The sequence below is a fragment of the Hyperoodon ampullatus genome (genome assembly GCF_949752795.1).
Source record: "Hyperoodon ampullatus genome assembly, chromosome: 11".
In the NCBI taxonomy this organism is placed as follows: Eukaryota; Metazoa; Chordata; class Mammalia; order Artiodactyla; family Ziphiidae; genus Hyperoodon; species Hyperoodon ampullatus.
This window is the reverse complement of record NC_136924.1, coordinates 31,517,137-31,541,561: the sequence shown is the minus strand read 5'-3', so window position 1 is coordinate 31,541,561 and position 24,425 is coordinate 31,517,137. Positions and strand designations below refer to the sequence as shown.

The 24,425-nt window shown below is 43.8% G+C and overlaps 1 protein-coding gene across 4 annotated transcripts in view; it reads left to right on the top strand.

Annotated features, from left to right (window-relative positions):
* The window catches only part of LARGE1 (LARGE xylosyl- and glucuronyltransferase 1), a gene marked incomplete at its 5' end in the record, with an annotated part of 449,451 nt that overhangs the window by 159,967 nt on the left and 265,059 nt on the right, over positions 1-24,425 (top strand). For all 4 annotated transcript variants that reach the window (XM_079714495.1, XM_079714492.1, XM_079714494.1 and 1 more), the window contains one exon: positions 11,052-11,175. In XM_079714495.1, the coding sequence (XP_079570621.1) occupies positions 11,052-11,175 (124 nt within the window). The remainder of the gene's footprint in view (positions 1-11,051; positions 11,176-24,425) is intronic.

The following is a 24,425-nucleotide window of genomic DNA, read 5'->3' as shown; positions in this document are numbered from 1 at the left end:
CTGGGACAACATTAAACGCACCAACATTCGAATTATAGGGGTTCCAGAAGAAGAAGAGAAAAAGAAAGGGACTGAGAAAATATTTGAAGAGATTATAGTTGAAAACTTCCCTAATATGGGAAAGGAAATAGTTAATCAAGTCCAGGAGGCACAGAGAGTCCCATACAGAATAAATCCAAGGAGAAATACGCCAAGACACATATTAATCAAACTGTCAAAAATTAAACACAAAGAAATCATATTAAAAGCAGCAAGGGAAAAACAACAAATAACACACAAGGGAATCCCCATCAGGTTAACAGCTGATCTCTCAGCAGAAACTCTACAAGCCAGAAGGGAGTGGCAGGACATAATTAAAGTGATGAAGGAGAGAAACCTGCAACCAAGATTACTCTACCCAGCAAGGATCTCATTCAGATTTGATGGAGAAATTAAAACGTTTACAGACAAGCAAAAGCTGAGAGAGTTCAGCACCACCAAACCAGCTTTACAACAAATGCTAAAGGAACTTCTCTAGGCAAGAAACACAACAGAAGGACTATACCTACAATAACGAACCCAAAGCCATTAAGGAAATGGGAATAGGAACATACATATCAATAATTACCTTAAATGTAAATGGACTAAATGCTCCCACCAAAAGACACAGAGTGGCTGAATGGATACAAAAACAAGACCCATATATATGCTGTCTACAAGAGACCCACTTCAGACCTAGAGACACATACAGATTGAAAGTAAGGGGATGGAAAAAGATATTCCATGCAAATGGAAATCAAAAGAAAGCTGGAGTAGCAATTCTTATATCAGACAAAATAGACTTTAAAATAAAGACTATTAGAAGAGACAAAGAAGGACACTACATAACGATAAAGGGATCGATCCAAGAAGAAGATATAACAATTGTAAATATTTATGCACCCAACATAGGAGCACCTCAATACATAAGGCAAACACTAACAGCCATAAAAGGGGAAATCGACAGTAACACAATCATAGTAGGGGACTTTAACACCCCACTTTCACCAATGGACAGATCATCCAAAATGAAAATAAATAAGGAAACACAAGCTTTAAATGATACATTAAACAAGATGGACTTAATTGATATTTATAGGACATTCCACCCAAAAACAACAGAATACACATTTTTCTCAAGTGCTCATGGAACATTCTCCAGGATAGATCATATCTTGGGTCACAAATCAAGCCTTGGTAAATTTAAGAAAATTGAAATTGTATCAAGTATCTTTTCCGACCACAATGCTATGAGACTAGACATCAATTACAGGAAAAGATCTGTAAAAAATACAAACACATGGAGGCTAAACAATACACTACTCAATAATGAAGTGATCACTGAAGAAATCAAAGAGGAAATTAAGAAATACTTAGAAACAAATGACAATGGAGACACGACGACCCAAAACCTATGGGACGCAGCAAAAGCAGTTCTAAGGGGGAAGTTTATAGCAATACAATCCCACCTTAAGAAACAGGAAACATTTCGAGTAAACAACCTGACCTTGCACCTAAAGCAATTAGAGAAAGAAGAACAAAAAACCCCCAAAGTTAGCAGAAGGAAAGAAATCATAAAGATCAGATCAGAAATAAATGAAAAAGAAATGAAGGAAACGATAGCAAAGATCAACCAAACTAAAAGCTGGTTCTTTGAGAAGATAAACAAAATTGACAAACCATTAGCCAGACTCATCAAGAAAAGAAGGGAGAAGACTCAAATCAGTAGAATTAGAAATGAAAAAGGAGAAGTAACAACTGACACTGCAGAAATACAAAAGATCATGAGAGATTACTATAAGCAACTCTATGCCAATAAAATGGACAACCTGGAAGAAATGGACAAATTCTTAGAAATGCACAACCTACCAAGACTGACTCAGGAAGAAATAGAAAATATGAATAGACCAATCACAAGCACTGAAATTGAAACTGTGATTAAAAATCTTCCATCAAACAAAAGCCCAGGACCAGATGGCTTCACAGGCAAATTCTATCAAACATTTAGAGAAGAGCTAACACCCATCCTTCTCAAACTCTTCCAAACAATATCAGAGGAAGGAACACTCCCAAACTCATTCTACGAGGCCACCATCACCTTGATACCAAAACCAGGCAAGGATGTCACAAAGAAAGAAAACTACAGGCCAATATCACTGATGAACATAGATGCAAAAATCCTCAACAAAATACTAGCAAACAGAATCCAACAGCACATTAAAAGGATCATACACCATGATCAAGTGGGGTTTATTCCAGGAATGCAAGGATTCTTCAATATACGCAAATCAATCAATGTGATACACCATATTAACAAGTTGAAGGAGAAAAACCATATGATCATCTCAATAGATGCAGAGAAAGCTTTCGACAAAATTCAACACCCATTTATGATAAAAACCCTGCAGAAAGTAGGCATAGAGGGAACTTTCCTCAACATAATAAAGGCCATATATGAGAAACCCACAGCCAACATTGTCCTCAATGGTGAAAAACTGAAACCATTTCCACTAAGATCAGGAACAAGACAAGGCTGCCCACTCTCACCACTCTTATTCAACATAGTTTTGGAAGTTTTAGCCACAGCAATCAGAGAAGAAAAGGAAATAAAAGGAATCCAAATTGGAAAAGAAGAAGTAAAGCTGTCACTGTTTGCAGATGACATGATACTATACATAGAGAATCCTAAAGATGCTACCGAAAAACTACTAGAGCTAATCAATTAATTTGGTAAAGTAGCAGGATACAAAATTAATGCACAGAAATCTCTGGCATTCCTGTACACTAATGATGAAAAATCTGAAAATGAAATCAAGAAAATACTCCCATTTACCATTGCAACAAAAAGAATAAAATATCTAGGAATAAACCTACCTAAGGAGACAAAAGACCTGTATGCAAAAAATTATAAGACACTGATGAAAGAAATGAAAGATGATATAAATAGATGGAGAGATATACCATGCTCCTGGATTGGAAGAATCAATATTGTGAAAATGACTCTACTACCCAAAGCAATCTACAGATTCAATGCAATCCCTATCAAACTACCACTGGCATTTTTCACAGAAGTAGAACAAAAAATTTCAAAATTTGTTTGGAAAAACAAAAGACCCCGAATAGCCAAAGCAATCTTGAGAATGAAAAACGGAGCTGGAGGAATCAGGCTCCCTGACTTCAGACTATACTACAAAGCTACAGTAATTAAGACAGTGTGGTACTGGCATAAAAATAGAAAGATAGATCAGTGGATCAGGATAGAAAGCCCAGAGATAAACCCACGCACATATGGCCAACTTATCTTTGATAAAGGAGGCAGGAATGTACAGTGGAGAAAGGACAGCCTCTTCAATAAGTGGTGCTGGGAAAACTGGACAGGGACATGTAAAAGTATGAGATTAGATCATTCCCTAACACCATACACAAAAATAAGCTCAAAATGGATTAAAGACCTAAATGTAAGGCCAGAAACTATCAAACTCTTAGAGGAAAACATAGGTAGAACACTCTATGACATAAATCACAGCAAGATCCTTTTGGACCCACCTCCTAGAGAAATGGAAATAAAAACAAAGATAAACAAATGGGACCTAATGAAACTTCAAAGCTTTTGCACAGCAAAGGAAACCATAAACAAGACCAAAAGACAACCCTCAGAATGGGAGAAAATATTTGCAAATGAAGCAACTGACAAAGGATTAATCTCCAAAATTTATAAACAGCTCATGCAGCTCAATAGCAAAAAAACAAACAACCCAATCCAAAAATGGGCAGAAGACTTAAATAGGCATTTCTCCAAAGAAGATATACAGACTGCCAACAAACACATGAAAGAATGCTCAACATCATTAATCATTAGAGAAATGCAAATCAAAACTACAATGAGATATCATCTCACACCAGTCAGAATGGCCATCATCAAGAAATCTAGAAACAATAAATGCTGGAGAGGGTGTGGAGAAAAGGGAACACTCTTGCACTGCTGGTGGGAATGTGAATTGGTACAGCCACTATGGAGAACAGTATGGAGGTTCCTTAAAAAACTACAAATAGAACTACCATATGACCCAGCAATCCCACTACTAGGCATATACCCTGAGAAAACCATAATTCAAAAAGAGACATGTACCAAAATGTTCATTGCAGCTCTATTCACAATAGCCCGGAGCTGGAAACAACCTAAGTGTCCATCATCGGATGAATGGATAAAGAAGATGTGGCACATATATACAATGGAATATTACTCAGCCATAAAAAGAAACGAAACTGAGCTATTTGTAATGAGGTGGATAGACCTAGAGTCTGTCATACAGAGTGAAGTAAGTCAGAAAGAGAAAGACAAATACCGTATGCTAACACATATATATGGAATTTAAAAAAAAAAAATGTCATGAAGAACCTAGGGGTAAAACGGGAATAAAGACACAGACCTACTTGAGAATGGACTTGAGGATATGGGGAAGGGGAAGGGTAAGCTGTGACAAAGGGAAAGAGAGGCATGGACATATATACACTACCAAACGTAAGGTAGATAGATAGTGGGAAGCAGCCGCAGAGCACAGGGAGATCAGCTCGGTGCTTTGTGACCGCCTGGAGGGGTGGGATGGGGAGGGTGGGAGGGAGGGAGATGCATGAGGGAGGGGATGTGGGAACAGATGTATATGTATGACTGATTCACTTTGTTATAAAGCAGAAACTAATAAAAAAAAAATTGTGACAACTATAACATGGAAATCTTTCATAATCTAATAAGTAGAAAAAATTCAAATTATATGCATTATAATTAAAAATGAGTACAATAATAAAAAAAAAAAAAAAAAAAAAAAAAAAGCTCAAGGGCGATGTTCTGGCTTACCCAGGGGCTCTATGAAAAGTTGTCTGGGCCATGCTTTCAGGTGCTTTCCTCGTGGCCGCTGGAGGTGCATTTGACAGGGCCCACATCCTTGTGATGGTACCCAAGGTGGAACATTAGCAGAGCCCCTCCAGGTGTTCATCCTCCCCACGATGAGATGTGAGCTACTGCTGGCTAGACCGCATTGGATTACTGAGACGGGGTCAGCAAACTGTCAGGGTCCTGGCGGTCCCCTGAGCTGGGGACTGTGTGTCCTCTGATTAAGCATTTTCTTAGTTGTCTAATGAGGGAGGCTGATGAGGCTCACTGACCCCTTTGACAATGCAAACACCTAGTTTAGCCCTAAAGATGAGCCCAGTGTCTTTCTGGAGTTACACTCCCTTCTGGAGAGATGTTTTAAATAGACCAGAGGAAGAATGCAGAAGAGGGGGAAAGCCTCATACAAATGCTTGCACCGGGGCTTCCCTGGTGGCGCAGTGGTTGAGATGCAGGGGACATGGGTTCATGTCCCGGTCTCGGAAGATCCTACATGCCACAGAGCAGCTGGGCCCGTGAGCCATGGCCGCTGAGCCTGCGTGTCCGGAGCCTGTGCTCTGCGACGGGAGAGGCCACAGCAGTGAGAGGCCCGCGTACTGCAAAAAAAAAAAAAAAAAAAATGCTTGCACCGTCCTCCTCTGAGAGCCTGTTCCTCTTACCCACGCTGGTCCATCTTCTGCTTGGTACCTAGATTAACCTCCTGAATTACAACTTCAATCTGCTTCCTGCTGAGCTCCCCAAACCTTGTCTGGCTGTCTTCCTGTTGTTAATACTGTCTCTCTCTTCTTTTTTTCCTCCCCATTCCGGGCATACACTAGGTGTTCAATAAACGTTGTTGTGTGATCCACTCAAATAAGACTATTCTTTCACTGACATACGGTGGCCTTTCCCACCTCTGTTCCTTTCCTTATTCTGTTACCTCCTGGAGAATGCCTTCCTCTATTCTTCATCTTTTTGCATCCAAAGGTCCGGTTTACTTGCCACATCATCCATGGACACTTCCTAGATTCTCTACTAGTGAGAAGTGGTCTCTCCCACCCTTATACTCCAGTGGCATATATGTTCCTCCTTGTGGAACCATCCTGTACAGTTGTGCAAGTTGTTCACTCTCCAGTTCCAAGAGTACCTTCACTCACCATCCATGTCAGTGTCTTCAGGTGGCTCCCTGGGAGCTGTGCCATTCCCAAACTTGTGGCTGTGTGTGTAGCCCAGTGTTATGGCACACCGGTGTTCTAACATTTATGTGGTTATTTGTATTCTTTCTCTGTCTCTGCCAGATTGATTGCTGCCTGAAGAGAGAACTCTGAGCTCATTCATTGCCTAAATCCCTATTCTGCCTTACTTGCTGCTTGATAGCTCTTTGTTGGGTGTTTATTCATTCAACTCATTTTTTGTCTGTGAATGGAAGAATTAATTGAAAATACTTTATTTGAAAAGTGATGCAAAAGCAGTAGAGAAAATAACAGTTTCATAAGTTAATGTAGATAATAGTTGTCCTAGTCCATTCAGGTAGCTATAACAAAATAGCACAAACTGTGTGGCTCATAAACAAGAGAAATTTATTTTTTTTCTCAGTTCTAGAGGCTGGAAAGTCCAAGATCATGGCACCAGCATGGCCTGACTCTGGCTGGGGGCCAACTTCCTGATTACAGACTGAAGACTTCTCTCTGTGTTCTCATGTGGTCAAAAAAACAAGAGGGCCTCTTTCATAAGGGCACTAACCCCTTTCAGGAGGACTCTTCCCTTGTGACCTAAATACCTCCCAAAGGCCATACCTCCTGGTATCATCACCTTAAGGGTTAGGATTCAACTTATGAATCTGGGGTGGGGGGCAACGAACATTCAGACCATACCAATTGTTAGCATATGTTGAAATATTATATGCCAGGTATTTGCTAAGTGCTTTATATACATCACTTAATTGTCACAATTACCCAATGTACTACTGCTTACTTACCATTACTGTTTCTGATTTGAAGTGAAGAAATTGAGGCATAGAGAGATGAAGTCACATGCTTTCGGTCCCTCGGTTAGTCGTTAATGCAGCCAGGGTTCTGACCCAGATGTCCTGGAGCAGAGTGCCAGCCCTGAACCGTTGATGCAAGCGTGCCATCAGCTGCTTTTACTTCTTTTTTTTTTTTTTTACACCTTTACTGGAGTATAATTGCTTTACAGTGGTGTGTTCGTTTCTGCTTTATAACAAAGTGAATCAGTTATACATATACATATGTCCCCATATCTCTTCCCTCTTGCGTCTCCCTCCCTCCCACCCTCCCTATCCCACCCCTCCAGGCAGTCACAAAGCACCGATCTGATCTCCCTGTGCTATGCGGCTGCTTCCCACTAACTATCTACCTTACGTTTGGTAGTGTATATATGTCCATGCCTCTCTCTCGCTTTGTCACAGCTTACCCTTCCCCCTCCCCATATCCTCAAGTCCATTCTCTAATAGGTCTGTGTCTTTATTCCTGTCTTACCCCTAGGCTCTTCATGACATTTTTTTTCTTAAATTCCATATATATGTGTTAGCATACGGTATTTGTTTTTCTCTTTCTGACTTACTTCACTCTGTATGACAGACTCTAGGTCTATCCACCTCATTCTTATGGGAATGTGAACGGTGACAAGGAAAGAGGGGCGCTGGCTTTCTTCCCCTGTTGTACCAGTGTTTCCTGAGCACCCATTATTTGCCATCCTCTCTGCTGGGCACTGGGGGTGGCGATGAAAAGATGGTTCCTGTTCTCAGAGGCCTCGCGGTGGAGAGAAGGAGCCAGGTGTTTGAATTTGTATCACACAGTGCTTTGCTGTAAGTGGTAGATTAGCTTTTCATTTGAGGTGCCCAGTTAGCAGGAAAAGGGAGGGATGAAGATGGGCTCACAGAAGGCTTTGAGGAGGAGATGACTGACAAAGGGAGTTTGAGAGGAAGAACAGATACTCAGGAACCTCCAAGTATCAGGGGAGTATCCCAGGGAGAAGGAACAACCCAGACAGAGATACAGATGTGTGGAAAACATGGTGTGTTGGGGCAAATATGAGTATCTTGATCTGTTTAGTATTGTTACCCCATGTCTAAAATTAAGCCATCTCTCTACTGTGGATAACAATGCAAGCTGACATTTATACAGATTTATCTTCATTCATTCTCGATACATAAGACTCCGGTCACGGCTCGTGGGAGAGGGAGATGACTGTGCCAACACTGAGGGCTAAAGGGACCCCCTGACTTCCAAGTGGCTGCTAGCCGTCTCTGGCTTAGCGTCCAGGTAGGTCACAGGCCAATGAACAAATACACCGTCACTCCCTCATGCCACCAGTCATCACCTAGGACTGCTGGCAGCTTCTGATAGGGAAGCTACCAGGGAAGCTGTAAGGCAGGCATTCCCCTTCCTTCTGAGTATAGATAGTTTATTTGTTTTGTTTTTTTTGTTTGTTTGTTTTTGTGTGTGGTACGCGGGCCTCTCACTGCTGTGGCCTCTCCCGTTGTGGAGCACAGGCTCCAGACGCGCAGGCTCAGCGGCCATGGCTCACGGGCCCAGCCGCTCCGTGGCATGTGGGATCCTCCCGGACCGGGGCACGAACCCACGTCCCCTGCATCAGCAGGCTGACTCTCAACCACTGCGCCACCAGGGAAGCCCTGAGTATAGAAAGTTTAATGGGAGAGTTTACAGTGTTCACGCAATGGGTGCCATGGAGAAATTCAACAGTGCTGATTGCTCCTTTGGGTCATTTGTTCAGCTCAGCACCCTGAGCACCTGTTATGTGTTTGGCAGGTTGGCCTTGGATAATAACTTTCTTCAGGTCTAGACTCATCTACCCAGTTCCACCTGGCTTTGCCACCCTCACCTTAAACTTGGTATACCCAGTCCCAAACCCATCGTCTTCCTCCAGTGTGCCTTTCTTCTTGTAGCCCCTGTCCTGAACGAATCACCACCAGCCCAGGAACCCCAGTGTCTTCCTCTTCCTCTCCATTTCCCCCATATCTAAGATCTCTTCTCTTGAAATTCCTCTAACTTCCACTTCCCTGTTGCTCTTCCCAGACACTAAGTCGGATTCTTGTTTCACATTCACCTAATCTCCTAAACGAGGTGTACACCTCTGTTCCCCTTAGCTGCCCACTGTCCATCACCTATCCCACTCTTCATTTCGTTTATTGAACTCCTACTGCATCCCAGGCACTGAGTGTGATCATGGGGCTCTCCATTTCAACACAACTGGCACCATCCTTTAGTCACCTGAGCTCACGGTCGAGGGGGCATGCAGACCAGTAAACAGGCAACTGCAGCCCAAGAATGGGCACAGATGCTGAGATGACTGTGCATTGGGAAGAACCCCTGACTTAGTCATGGGTCATCAGGGAAGGATTCTAAGAGCAAATGATGGCAGACCTCAGAAGTGAAGGCTGGGTGAGAGAGAACCAAATGCTGAATGGGGGCTGTGGAGGCGGGGGGTGGGGGGGGAAAAGGAGAGGACAAGACCGTGAGAGCAGGGATGGTGTCTAACCACCATGTCCTCAGCATCCTGTTCGCCACCTGGTGAACAGTGGGTGTTTAATAAGTATTTATAGAAGGAGCAAATGCAAGAGTGTTTCCTGCAGAGTAAACGGTATGTGCAAAGGCCCAGGTGGAGAGAGAGCACGAGGGTAGGGGGAATTGAAAGAAATCTGTGTATCTAGAACTTAGAACAGGGCTGGGGAGCGATTGCAGGAGGCTGAGAGCTAGGGAGCCTGTTACTCCCCCCACCGAGCTGATCCAATCCAGACTGTTTAAGCAGGCACTCATTGCACTGCTCCCTACGCGCTTGCATCTCTCCCCTTCTCTGCTCGAACCCCCGAGTCCCTGCTAGCCCTTCCCTTCCCACCACACTCTCAGCACCCCCTGGGCTCCAGCCAGAGTCTCGTGTTATTCTCCTTGGATCGAGTCCCCTCTTCTTTGCCAACAATAAAGTCATTTATGCTTCAGGGCACTACTTCCCCCACCTCTTACACATTCTTCTGACCCGGTCCAGATTAGCCCTTCTTTTTCTTTACTCTTCTGGAACCTTGTGTTCTGTTGTAGCTGTTATCACAGTCCACCTCCTGTTTATATTTGGGTTTATATTGAACTGTCTCTAAATAGTAAGAACTCCTTGAGGTCGGGGTGGGCGAGGCCATTCTCATCTTTAGATTTCCAGAGGGGCTCATTCGTGGTATTACGATGTATGCTGTTAACTCTTACTAGAACAATGATATTTCTGATAATAGTTCTTCTGGGTTGAACTTCTGGTTTGTGCCTGGCGGTCCCTCAAGAAGGCGTATCTGCTGTCTGTTATTATCCCGTCTATGTTTGTTGTTGAGATGCATCATATATTGTACTTCTTATCTCATCTAACTGACCCAGTAGCCCGTAGAGGAAGTTTTTCACATTTTGCAGAATGAAGAAGCAGCAGTGCAGAGGTATAAGGGACACGCTCAGAGTCCTCCCCTCATAGATGCCAGATCTGGGATTCAAACCCATTTCCATTTGAATTGGAAGCTTTGCCCTTGCGTACTGCTGGTTTGTGTTTTGGGTGCTGGCTCAGTGTAACAGCGGGTCAACTGAGGTAGAATGAATAAAGTCTTTAGAAATACTACAAGTGAGGGTGGGCTGATACTCAGTTATGGGAGCCCCAGGTGATGCCATCGTGGCTGCCTGTTTCTCTTTCGGAGAGGAACAGGCAGAAGATAGGACTTAGTGCTGTGCTGGGAGAGAAGTGCCTTGCCCGCTCCACACGGCCGGTCCAAAGACCTCATCCTTTGTCCACGTGCTTCTGCACTGATGCCAGTACATCCAGGTGGTAAAGATAAAGCATTGACCAAATTGTTACACATGCTCTACTTAAGATTTTTAGAAATCACAGATGCCCTAGTAACAGGTATGGCAGTTGGCTTGCATTGAATGTCACCAGTGATTTTACCCTTTCTGGTCCTTGGTGGCCACGTCTCTGAAATCCTGAGGTTGGATGAGACATCCTCTCTCCTTCTCAGCTCTGACATCCTCCCCAGTAGGTAACATGCCTGATTGTCCTTCATCACTGCTGTTCGAAACTGGCCACACGTTACCAGCTGGTAAGAGCGTGTCTCTGTGGCCTTGGTTCTCCCTGCTGACTCTCCTCCTCTCCCTGCCCACAGGCGGAACCCCCTGCATTTCCACGTCATCGCCGACTCCATCGCCGAGCAGATCCTGGCGACGCTCTTCCAGACCTGGATGGTGCCTGCCGTGCGAGTAGACTTCTACAACGCGGATGAGCTCAAGGTACTGGTGGGAAGGGAGATCAAGCAGGATGCTTTTCTTGTTTATGGTTTAGTAGACAGCAGCAAAGGCAGAAATGTCAGCTCGCAAACTGGAAACGTCCAGGGTATAACTGAGGGTGTTTGCCACTTGAATCTGATTTGATTATCTGAAGCATTAAAGCAACCATTTCTTGAGCACAGCATGCGTGTTGGTCTGTGCAGTTCTGGCCACCAAGGCTTTCTGTGGAGGCTGGAGGCTACTGGCCTGGTCCGTACCTAAAGAAGGCCTATGGTGGCCAATATCTAGAGAATTCTGTTACCCAGTGAGGTCAGCGCTGAGTCCGACAGGCCCGGGTTTGAATTCGTATGTTGTCATTTACTGGGCATAAGACACAAAGTAAACAGGCTATACCTTTGGATCTGTTTTTTCATGAGTAGAAATGTACTTATAACACCAACCTCATGGACTAATTAAGAGGCTCAAATGAGAGAACATATGTGAATGTGCTTTAAAAGACTATGTTGAATAAATATTAAGGATTATGTTGGGCCAGAGGGTTTCAACCAAGGGAGACTCATTTGGCCACGTCATTCCCTTGCTTAAAATCTTCCTGTGGTATCACATGGTCTGCATCAAGCTTGAGATTCACAGTCTGATTTAAAAATCCTGCATATTCTGGCTCTTGACTCTTCTTCCAGTCTCATCTCTGGCCATTCTTGCAAATATGCTTATTACTCAGCTCGAAGAAACCACCTCTGGGCTCTCTGCCCTCCCTCCTGCATTTGAGCCTTTGCTTCTGCTGTTCCTTCTATCTGACACACCCTTCCAGCTACCTGTCACACCTCCCACTCATCCTTTAGGACTCAGCTCCATGGCTACCCGCTCTGAGAACTTCCTATGACTCCTCCAGGAAAGAGGAGGACGTTTTCTGTTCACTTGCCCGTCGACTGCTTTAGTTTAGAACCTTCTTAACGGGACGGGGCTGGGAGCACATCTTGTTCTTTTCTGTATTTCTGGCGCATTTGTTGGTACCCTGTAATGCTTGTGGATTTAACCAATTGCTGATATTAGTGGAACATGTAACTTTGCAGAAACCGTTGCTGCTCTGTCTCCAGTCACCTTGGGAAGGACTAAACACCTAGGCATAAGGCAGATTTTAGCAAATTGCTTGGTCTAAACCTCATAAAGCCATTATCTTTTCATTTCAGAGCCATAGCATTTTAAATAGATCACAAAGATGTTGGCCGGAGTTGCTCATTTTCCCATATTTCAGGCTCTGAGGTTGATCGAGATGTTCAGAATTTAGCATTTGGGGATTGTCGTGGTAATTTGTGTGCCATTCCAATCTATTCTGAGCTAAAATTGATTAACACTCTTAAAAAGGGAAAAACAAAATTTAGCAAATTGCTGCGCTAATTAAGGTGAAAGCAAGCCACTCTGTCTCCCGGGGTCTGAGGGCCAACACCATGGGGAAAAGCAGCGGGAGGGGAGGGGGCCACGTCTGGCACAGCATGCATGTTCTTTCTTAGAGCAGTCCTGTGTCTGTGCCCCGTGCAAGCCTGCACCCCCTCTGCTCTTTGAGGAAACACGAAGTAGTTGAAAACCCCAACTTCATTTCCCATCTTGCCATTAAAGAGCTATCTGATTTGGGTTCTGAGCCTTGGCTTGATCAGCTGAAAACAGGTGGAACCCTGCCAGCTGTGGAAGAATATATTGGATTAAATAAGATAACTCATGTGAAGGCCCAGCAGTGCCTGAAATGCAGCAGGTTCTTGACAATCCCTCATTCCCCTTTGCAGCCATGGCAATATAGGATTAAAATGCTCTTGATTGAAGGCCCATAGGGCAGTTGGGAGGTTGAAAGGTAAGGCACAGTGGCCTGTAAGCTGCCCCTGGGAACCCCAAGGCTTCCTTAGGGTCTTGGAGGAAAGGAGGGGACTGGTGTGGCGGAAGACTAGGGCTCTGACTCCCTCATGCCCACAGGAATCCAGGTACCCATTATTTTTACACACTAGAGTTTTATCCATTTGAACTGAGGACTCCATGGCTTAAAAAATAAGAATTAAAAAAAAATAACAATCTGATGTGTTCTAAAGGCTGTCGTCTCCAGAGTCCTGCCCTTGACCCTTCCTTCTACTGCTGACTCTGCCATGAAATGTCCCTACCATCTACTTTTTATTTCCCTACCTCTTAAAACGTCTATCACCCACAGTCCTGTATCCCGTGAGGCAGTTGTCAGAATCTGGTAAGGACAGTGCGTATGAAGGCATTTTGTAAAACATAATTTTTCCATAATTCATGAGAACAGTCATAATAACTTATACATAATTCTGCTCAACAAATCTAAACCGTGGTCTGCCCACTCCCCCCGACCTGAGCCTCTCCTGGAACCTAACACCACCACCTGCTTAGCTGCCCATCCAGAACCGAGAGTTTGCCTTCGATGGGTCCCTTTCTCTCTCCGAGCACCTGGCCATCTGAGGTCCTAGCTAGTCTTCGTCTCCCCTGCTACCACCCTTGTCTAAGCCTGCGTGCTCGGTCGCCAACACAGCAGCAGTTTTTTGCTTTGCTCTGTTTTCCCAGACAAGTCTTTTCCCTTCTCCTCCGCTCACGTCTCCTCACCCACATCTGTTCTCCGTCAGTAGCCTGAGTCAGCCTTTCCAAAGGCAGGTCCAGCCACACCTTCCCCGTCCTCTGCGTAAAACCTTCGGTGATTTCCGGATGCTACTAAGATGGAGACCACAGTCCTTAACGGAGTCGAGTTGTTCTGCGCAGCCTGGCTCCTACCTCCTCCTGACTGGGTCCTCTGCTGTTAGCACCATTGCTCCCACTGGATCTCCCAGTCTTCCCTGCTCCTTCCCTTCCGCTGGGGGCCTTTGCACAAGTCATTTCTTCTGTCTGTTGTACTCTCAGCCTGCTCTCCCCCACATCGCTAACTGAGTCCACGTTCTCTTGCTTAAGCTCCATGTACACAAGGAAACTTCCCTGCCTTCATCATCTCATAGGGGTTTCTTTGTTGTATCTTCTCGGAGGATCACATACGTTCCTTCAGTAAACTCGCTGTGGAGTGTAAGCTTTCACGCCTTTGTGTGATGAGCTGGTAAATGTCTGTCTCCCCTAGACTGTAGGCTCCAAAGGAGCTGGGATCCTGTCTGTTTTTCATCACCTTGTAACCTTAACACCTGCTCAACAAACCTAAACCATGATGATGCCTCACCTATGAAAACATTTGCTAAATGAATGATACACACTAAACTCAGCACTGGGTGCCTAAGAGGCGGAAAGCCATTAGGAAGAGGTTTCAGTTTTGTTTTGTTTTTAATTGAAGTATAGTTGATTTACAGTGTCGTGTTAATCCCTGCTGTACAGCAAAGTGATTCAGTTATACATATATATACATTCTTTTTTTTTTTTTTTTTTTTTTTTTTTTTTTTTTTTGTGGTATGCGGGCCTCTCACTGTTGTGGCCTCTCCCGTTGCGGAGCACAGGCTCCGGATGCGCAGGCTCAGCAGCCATGGCTCACGGGCCCAGCCGCTCCGCGGCATATGGGATCCTCCCAGACCGGGGCACGAACCCGTATCCCCTGCATCGGCAGGCGGACTCTCAACCACTGCGCCACCAGGGAGGCCCTATACATTCTTTTTTAATACTCTTTTCCATTATGGTTTATCATAGAATATTGAATATAGTTCCCTGTGCTATACAGTAGGACCTTGTTTATCCATTCTGTATATAATAGCTTACATCTGCTCACCCCATGCTTCCACTCCATCCCTCCCCCAACCCCATCTCCCTTGGCAACCACCAGTCTGTTTTCTATGTCTGTGAGTCTATTTCTGTTTCAGGGGTAGGTTCATTTATGTCATATTTTAGATTCCACATGTAAGTGATATATGGTATTCGTCTTTCTCTTTGATTTACTTCGCTTAGTATGATAATCTCTAGTTGCACCCATGTTGCTGCAAATGGCATTATTTCATTCTCTTTTATGGCTGAGTAATATTCCATTGTATATATGTACCACATCTTCTTTATCCATTCATCTGTCAATAGACATTTAGGTTGAGGAAGGAGTTTCTTGATCACTGTCAGGATTCACCACATTCCTGAGGCCCCTTGTGGCTCAGGGCATGCGCAGACAGCCAGGTATTTGTCTACCAGTGACCCTGCAGTGGCATAGATGAGGAAGCTCCATCTGTGCCAACCCGCCTTAACATCCCAGGAGCAGCTGTGGGACAGGTGGAGTGTCTTTCCATGACAGGTAAACCAGGAAGGGAACACACTGAAACACCATCCATTAGATGGCTTTAGAGAAGGGATGGATGATGACATGGAATGGTGCTGTGTTCTTTACTTGCATGCAGGAAACATGTCGGATGGTAGCGTCAGCAGACACGTAAGACGGCCTCCCCCGATAGGAATGAGAAATCGCTTTGTACAGCTGTTGGAAATGGCATTTCTCACAAATACTCCTGTGGGCCCCTTATCCTATCTGTTAGCGCTAAAGAATGGAGTAATAGGGGAAAGGAAGTTATGAAGGATCAGTGCATGATTAAAAATGAGCTGTGAGGGCTTCCCTGGTGGCGCAGTGGTTGAGAGTCCACCTGCCGATGCGGGGGACGCAAGTTCGTGCCCCGGTCCGGGAAGATCCCACATGCCGCGGAGCAGCTGGGCCCGTGAGCCATGGCCGCTGAGCCTGCGAATCCGGAGCCTGTGCTCCACAACGGGAGAGGCCACAACAGTGAGAGGCCCGCGTACCGCAAAGAAAAAAAAAAAAAATGAGCTGTGAGAAATTTGCGCTGGACTGGTGTGCTTCTCTCTGTAATGACCAATTAGTGCGGATTTGCAAGTAGTGATGGCTCAGCCTGCTCGTCCCTGTGGCCTGTGAAACGCTCACTGGTCTTTCTTTTTTTTTTTTTTTTTTTAAAGATGTTGGGGGTAGGAGTTTATTAATTAATTTATTTATTTTTGCTGTGTTGGGTCTTCGTTTCTGTGCAACGGCTTTCTCTAGTTGTGGCAAGCGGGGGCCACTCTTCATCGCGGTGCACGGGCCTCTCACTATCACGGCCTCTCTTTTTGCGGAGCACAGGCTCCAGACGCACAGGCTCAGTAGTTGTGGCTCACGGGCCTAGTTGCTCCGCGGCATGTGGCATCCTCCCAGACCAGGGCTCAAACCCGTGTCCCCTGCATTAACAGGCAGATTCTCAACCACTGCGCCACCAGGGAAGCCCTCACTGGTCTTTCTGATGTTTATGTGGCCCATTCATTTCCAGCTTCCGAGGCCCCAGATCAACAGGCTACTGGGCCTGAGTGCCCCAAACTCTACCCAGGACATGCAGCTCCTGTCATCAGGGGAAGGGAGCAGCAGGTCAGGGACGATGACTTCTTTTCGTGTGGAGCTTTGCAGGTGGTGGCATGCTCTCACTCACTTCTCAGGACTACCCTGTGGGGTGGAGAGAGGAGTTTCGTTACCTCCATCTCACAGGCAGTTTATAAATTGAAGCTCGGAGTTGAAGGATATTTGCCTAAGATCAGGCAGCTAATAAATGCCAAGGCAGCGATTTGATTTTTCCCTTTCCAAATGAAATGATATGAGATGCATGATTGTGTAATTCAGTAGACACGGAGGTGGGATGGATCTGAAGGAAAAGAGGGGGACGTGGGTTGCAGCCACTGGATGAAGCTGCCACTGTTGAATTGCACTTGAACTCAGAGTTCCTGTTTTCAGTGACTCTGAACCCCATAGGCTGTGGTGTAACCTCTACTATTTATGGAATACTTTCTTTTTTATGTTTACATGGTTCTCTCATGGAACGCTCACAATAACTCTGTGGATCGGTCCTATTATGATCCCCATTATACAGATAAGGAAACTGAGGCTTAGGGAGGTTAAATAACCCCAAATCACATGCATAGCTAGTATGTGGTAGAGCTGGGATTAAAACCCAGAACTGACTCCATAATCCGTGTTCTTTCTCCTGTGTTCTGGTTCCTTCTCTGTGGCCTGTTTTTAAGCTAAGATACTATAATTGTGTCTAGACAAGGATCCTCTGAGCTCTCGGTGGTGTTCTTTTTCTTGTTGTTCCTGAAGAATAAATGCGTTAAGCATGACCCCTCCATTTAAAGGCCTGCAGCGAGCAGCCTTCCTGCCGGGGACCAAAGTGTGTCTTACTAATGACGCTGCTGAGGGCTGGGACAGCCCCATCACTGCCATCCAAGGATCATTTTCTAAACTAAACAGTCACCACTCTGGACAGTTTGCCTTAAATCAGCAAGATATTTGCCAGTGTTCAGACGAGGCCCTGCATGCCCAGCAGCCTTTGATCTTGCCCCTAGTTGGCCCGGGAAGTCACCCCCAGGCCTCCACTGGGGTGAGGATGATCCCGAGCTCATGAAGGGAAGTGGCTGGCGCCGGGGCTGTTTCATGATTCCCCTGTCTAGCTGGGAGCCCTCATTTATCTCCTTTTCTCTTAGACCTGATGCCTGCTCATTACCAGCATCAGAAAGATGATGAAGTGAGATTCAGGGCTGTGGTCACAGAAAACATTGATGGTTGACTCTAAAAGTTGCCATCCTACTCATACTCAATTGCCTTTGTGCTGGTCCCTATGGAGTATTATAGAGGTTCTCTTAGATAACTGCCATCTTTCAGCACCTGCTGTCCTTTGGGAGACAGACTTCTATTGTTCCTCTCACTGGGGGGGGGAGACACTACTGCCCGCCCCATCTGTTTCCTCGGAAGATATGCCTCCTGAGTGATGTGCATTTTCAGTTGGGAGGGATTGATAATGACATGAACTCATAGGGTCTCAGGGTTAAAAAGAAACCCAATACTCATAGCTATTTTTTGACAAATGAGGCCCAGTGGGGGTTAAGCAAGTTGCCCCAAATCTCACATATGACTCTTCTCCAAATTGGATCTGGATTTTATGATCCAGGCCTGGAGTACAGTTCAAAGGGACCACACACTTGGCAATGGCCGAGCTTCCATTGCAGTGGCCAGATACCCCCATGGGCTGGAGCCGTTCCAATTAGACTTGACCTGCAGAGGAGAGACAGAAGGTCTGGGACATGTGTCTCTCATAGAGGGTAGGATCTGCTCGGAGATGCCCTGCAGAAGAAAGAAATGAAGCCAGGTGGCCTTTAGAATTGCCATGTCCAGTTTCACCAGTAATATGGTAATGATGAGAGTAACACAGAGAACTTAATTGTCTTTCCACGTTGGTAGCTCTAGCTCCCCTTTATTGGTAAAGAAGAAATGCAGTTAACTGAGGTCTTGTAATGGAATGCATGGTGCTTGGCACATAGTAGGCCCTCAGCAGATTCTATTTCCTTCCCTTCCTCTTTGGTATATTTGGAGATGGCTGTGATTAACCTGTTAAATCTTCTCTTTTCCAAACCTACCACGTCAACACACCTTCTCTTCCTCTACAACAAAGGAACAGACGACGGCTGACCACTCATCAGAGGGCACATGTTTTAGGTTATTTTTCTAGAATAGTTTATGGATTTAGGCTCTTGTTCTTTCTCTCCTTGTGGGTCAAACGTTATGCAGGAGGGCTGGCTGAGGTTACATATTATGTCCAGGTCTGGAAAAGTTGGCATTTCCCCATTTTCTTTACTGCTTTGCTGGTTCCTGGATTATCTGAATGGTTTTTGAATGGGAGAGCTGGTTCTGTAAGGCCTGCAGTGCACCTCGGGCCTTTGTGTTAGGCTTTTCTCTCCGATAACGAGTGCGAGATCACAGAACAGACGTGGATAAGTGAAATGCGTAACATACTTTTCTGTATTCAGAAGACTGATCTTTGGCTTTTAAATATCAGACATGGAACATTGTAGACACCTAACAGAAATTGTAATCTGTGTTAGAAAAGAATCTTTCTGTGTCAGTTGTACAACTCACTTTGTACACAGGCAAGTGTCTCTTTATGTAATGGAGTGTCCTAATGAATGGGCTCTGTCTCCTTCTGAAAATCATAGAATCTTAATTAGGAAGGAACGTGGCATTCATCTGGCATAACCTTCCACTTCCTTCTATAATATTCTATGTAAATGGTCATTAATCTTCTGCTTTTCAGTCCTTCCAGAGATAAGAGATCATTACCTCCCAAAGGACCTTGTTCCATATTTAGAAACTCGATTAGAAACGTTCGCCTTGTGCTGTACTGAAATCTTCATCTTTTTGATCCCCCCGCCCCCATTGGTCCTGAGCATTAAGAAAGACTGAATGTGAGTGTATATATCATTGTCTGGTCACTTGTCTGCCTTCCATACTAGACTGTGAGAACCAAGAGGGCAAGGCCTGCAACTTTTTTCTTTAGGCCCAATGTTTAAGATACAACCTGGCCAATGATGGCTCCCAGAAAATGCATGAGCTCTGTTTGGGGTCTGCAGAGTAGGTCAGCCAGGTGTTTGAGGACCTAGCATATCTACTAAGTCCTCTCCTTGTCATCCCCATGCCTTCAACTATAATCCGAATGGCAGTGCTGGGAGCCTGGTTGACACTTAAATTTATCCTGTGACGCGTTAATGTGATAAGTGGTTTCCGAGTTTTTACCTTCCTTGAATGGGCTCACTTTTTTCTCTATCTCTTATGTCTACCATTCTCTATGGTTCTTCCGAATATGACAGTTGTTCCAGATCTGTGTATGTGACATGCCCCTCCTGGAGCTCAGACTTAAAGTCATTTAAAGCAATTTAGTGTCCCCTGACCCACCTTTTCCCCATCTTGAACATTGATCCCTTTCCACTTGCATTGCTGTGGTCTTCTCGTCCATTCCCCTTGATAAAGAAGGAAATGCTGGGCTTCCCTGGTGGCGCGCTGGTCGAGAGTCCACCTGCCGATGCAGGGGACGCAGGTTCGTGCCCCGGTCCTGAAGGATCCCACATGCCGCGGAGCGGCTGGGCCCGTGAGCCATGGCCGCTGAGCCTGCATGTCCGGAGCCTGTGCTCTGCAACGGGAGAGGCCACAACAGTGAGGGGCCTGCATACCGCAAAAAAAAAAGAAGGAAATGCTTTCCTGAACCTGATTTCATTGTGTCTTTTCAAGAATCCCACGCTATAGAAACAGCGTATGTTTTCTTTGGTTAATAAGGAACTTACCAAAGGTATTAGCAGAATTCTGCTAATCAGAGGTCTAAGTGCTGCTGAAATCTCGTTCTCTTGGACTTCAGTGCAGTGTTATTCTCTGGTACCACAGGTCTTATTTGTACGGAATTTGAGTTAAACAACTTCAGTGATTCAAGAGAGAAGGTGTAATGATGGGTTTTGGAATATGAGTTGGACGCCCCCCACCAAAAAGAAAAAGAAAAAGAGACACCAGAGGTATTTGATGGATAGTGAGAAAGTAGTGGGCAAAGTCAACTGGAGATTATGGTGAGGTTAGAAAATTTTTACAGTGAGAGCAGGAGTTTTTGTCCAAATGTTTTGAAAGGATAAAAGGCTGGGTTTGGGGAGTGAAATGTTAGAGCTTCTAAAATGTATTTTAGAGGAGGTACATTTTTGGCATGTTACCCTGGGATGAAGCGGCTGAGTTGGTGAAAAGCTAACGAAAATTAAGGGCTGCAGGCACTTCAAAGTCAAGGTGTTGGATGGTCCCTCCAGAGTTTGATGAAATACAAGAAAAATTGTCACGAGCTAAAAAGAATTCTATGCGTGTAGATCAAAAGGGGCCCTTACAATCCAGGTAAAATCAGTGGTAAGTTGCCCACATCAGGCTATATACCCTAGAAAAAAGTATTTTTATTTATTTTATTGAAGTATAGTTGATTTACAATGTTGTGTTAATTTCTACTGTATAATGAGTGCTTCAGTGATATATATGTGTATATATATTCTTTTTCATATTCTTTTCCATTATGATTTATCATAGGATATTGAATATATCAATAGTTCCCTGTGCTATACAGTAGGACCTTGTTGTTTATCCATTCTCTCTATAATAGTTTGCACCTGCTAATCCCGAACTCTGAATCCATCCCTCCCCCATGCCCCATCCCTGTTGGCAACCACAAATCTGTTCTCTTTGTCTGTGAGTCTCTTTTTATGTCATAGATGAGTTCATTTGTGTCATATTTTAGATTCCACATATAAGTGATGTCATATGATATTTGTTCTTTTCTCTCTTACTTCACTTGGTATGATAATCTCTAGGTCCATCCATGTTGCTGCAAATGGCATTATTTTGTTCTTTTTTTTTTTTTTTGCGGTATGCGGGCCTCTCACTGTCGTGGCCTCTCCCGTTGCAGAGCACAGGCTCCGGATGCACAGGCTCAGCGGCCATGGCTCACGGGCCCAGCCGCTCTGCGGCATATGGGATCCTCCCAGACCAGGGCACGAACCCGTATCCCCTGCATCGGCAGGCGGACTCTCAACCACTGCGCCACCAGGGAGGCCCTATTTTGTTCTTCTTTATGGCTGAATAATATTCTATTGTATATATGTACCACATCTTCTTTATCCATTCATCTATTGATGGACATTTAGGTTGTCTCCATGTCTCGGCTATTGTAAATAGTGCTGCAGTGAACATTGGGGTACATGTATCTTTTCAGGTTATAGTTTTGTCCAGATATATGCCCAGGAATGGCATTGCAGGATTATATGGCAAGTCTATTTTTAGTTTTTTGAGAAACCTCCATACTGTTTTCCATAGTGGCTGCACCAATTTCCATTCCCACCAACAGTGTAGGAGGGTTCCCTTTTCTCCACACACTCTCCAGCATTTGTTATTTGTAGACTTTTTAATGATGGCCATTCTGACAGGTGTGAGGTGGTACCTCATTAGCGTTTTGATTTGCATTTCTCTAATAATTAGGAACATCGAGCATCTTTTCTTGTGCCTGTTGGCCATCCGTATGTTTTCTTTGGAGAAATGTCTATTTAGGTTTTCTGCTCATTTTTTGATTGGGTTGTTTGTTTTTTGGTTACTGAGTTGCATGACTGTTTGTAATGTTTGGAAATAAAGCCCTTGTCAATCACATCATTTGCAAATATTTTCTCCCAGCCTATTAGAAAAATATTTAAATTATAAAGAACAAAAAAATTCTTCCTTTAAGAATAACTCTCATTAATAAGAATTGATTATGTGTGAACTTAATAGCTTCACAAGCATAATCTTATTTTATCCCCACAATAAGTCTTGAGGTGAGTATAATTATTTTCACCCATTTCCAGGTGAGGAAATAGAGGCTTATAAAAGAGACTTGTTGAAATTACTCAGTACTGTGGAACTAAACTGTGAATCCAAGTCGTCTCACTCTTGATAATGCCATCCAATAGAACTGTAATGATGAATCATGTGTAATTAAAAAATTTCTAGTAGCCATATTTGCAAAAGCAAAGTGAAACAAGTGAAGTGAATTTTAATAATACATTTTATTTAATCCTGTATATCTAAAATATATTGATCAATATTTTAAAAATTACTGATGAGATATCTTGCACACTTTTTTTCCCCACACTAAGTCTTTGAAGTCCAGCATATGTTTCATGTGTCCCACCTTGGACAGCTGCATTTCACGGGCTCAACAACCACGTACGGTTGGTGGCTGTGGACTAGGGGTAGAGCGTCATATCTAAGGCAGCCTTATAATGCAAGGGTAAGAGGTGGAGGGAACCATTCTGTGTTTGAAGAATAAAAATTCTCACTATAATAATAAATGTCTAATAAAGTGTCTACAGAGTTTTGAGCAAGACAGAGACCTGAGAATACCAGCCAAGTTTCCTCATGTATAAAGGCAACAGGAAAAAAAAAAAAAAGATATGTTATGCAAGTGCTCACACAATATGCACCAGTGTATTATACTTCTTGAAGAAAGAATCATCAGTTACTTGCCAGCCAACCAAAAAAGTAATCAAAATGAATATTCACAAATGGAAGAGGTCTTGTTCTAAAGGGGCAGGCAGTATGTACTGGAAGAAGTTACACATGGAATGATCTGTAAATAATTGTTTTAAGTTAGTTGCAAAGCTGAATGCAGATGCCAAAAGTTGCTCTTGCAAGCATACAAATAACCAGATGATCACAGACATTTTGAAACAGCCTCAGAAGTGTGTTGGATTTAAAAGCTGCTAAATTTCTGCTGTTTTGTGGGGTAACTCAGATGGTATTTTTTTAGCCCTTCATTCTGATCATCAGGGAAAAAAAGATGTTTCTGGAAAGTTCAAAGGTGACCACTGGTAAAGTTATAAATAGATTTAAAACTACGTTATTAGAGATGATTATTGCAGATGAAAGAAACTCTACATAAGATAGGTAAGAAGCAAAGAAAATGAGAAAAATATTGGATGTCCATATGGGGAAAAATGAATTTTGACCTTCACTATATACCATATGCAAAAATTAACTTGAATCTCACCCCTCAACGTAAGAGCTACAAATACAGAACAGTAGAAGGAAGCAAAGGAGAAAATCATAGTGACTTTAGGTTAGTCAAAGATTTCTTCACTAGCATACGAAAAGCACAAACTACAAAAAGATACTGATAAATTGGACTTCATCTAAACTGATAGTTTTTGTTCTTCCAAAGACATTAATAAAATAAAATGACAAGCTACAGACTGGAAGAAAATACTTGCAGAGCAGATGTCTGACAGAAGTTTTCTATCTGGAATATATAGAGAGAACTCTTAAACAATAACAAGAAGACCAATGACTCAGTTTGAAAATGGGCAACATATTGTAAGGGACACATCACCAGAGAAGACATAGGGATAGCGAGTAAATCCCTGTAAAATGCTCAACATTGTTAGTCATCAGGGAAACGCAAATTAAGATCATCATGGGATACTACTTCACACTCACTACAATGGCTAAGATTAAAAAGACTTAAAATAAAAAGTGTTGGGCTTCCCTGGTGGCGCAGTGGTTGAGAGTCCGCCTGCCGATGCAGGGGAAACGGGTTCGTGCCCCGGTCTGGGAAGATCCCACATGCCGCGGAGCGGCTGGGCCCGTGAGCCATGGCCGCTGGGCCTATGCATCCGGAGCCTGTGCTCCGCAACGGGAGAGGCCACAACAATGAGAGACCCACATACCGCAAAAAAAAAAAAAAAAAAAAAAAAGTGTTGGTGAGAATGTGGAACAGCCAGGACTCTCATACATGGTTGGTGGAAGTATAAAATGGTTCAACCACTTTGGAAAACAGTTTGTTAGTTTCTTAAAAAGTTAAACACGTACTCACAATATGGCTCAACGATTCCACTCCTGGGTGTTCATCCAAGAGAAATAAAAATGTACATGCACACGAAAATTTGTATGTGAATATACATAG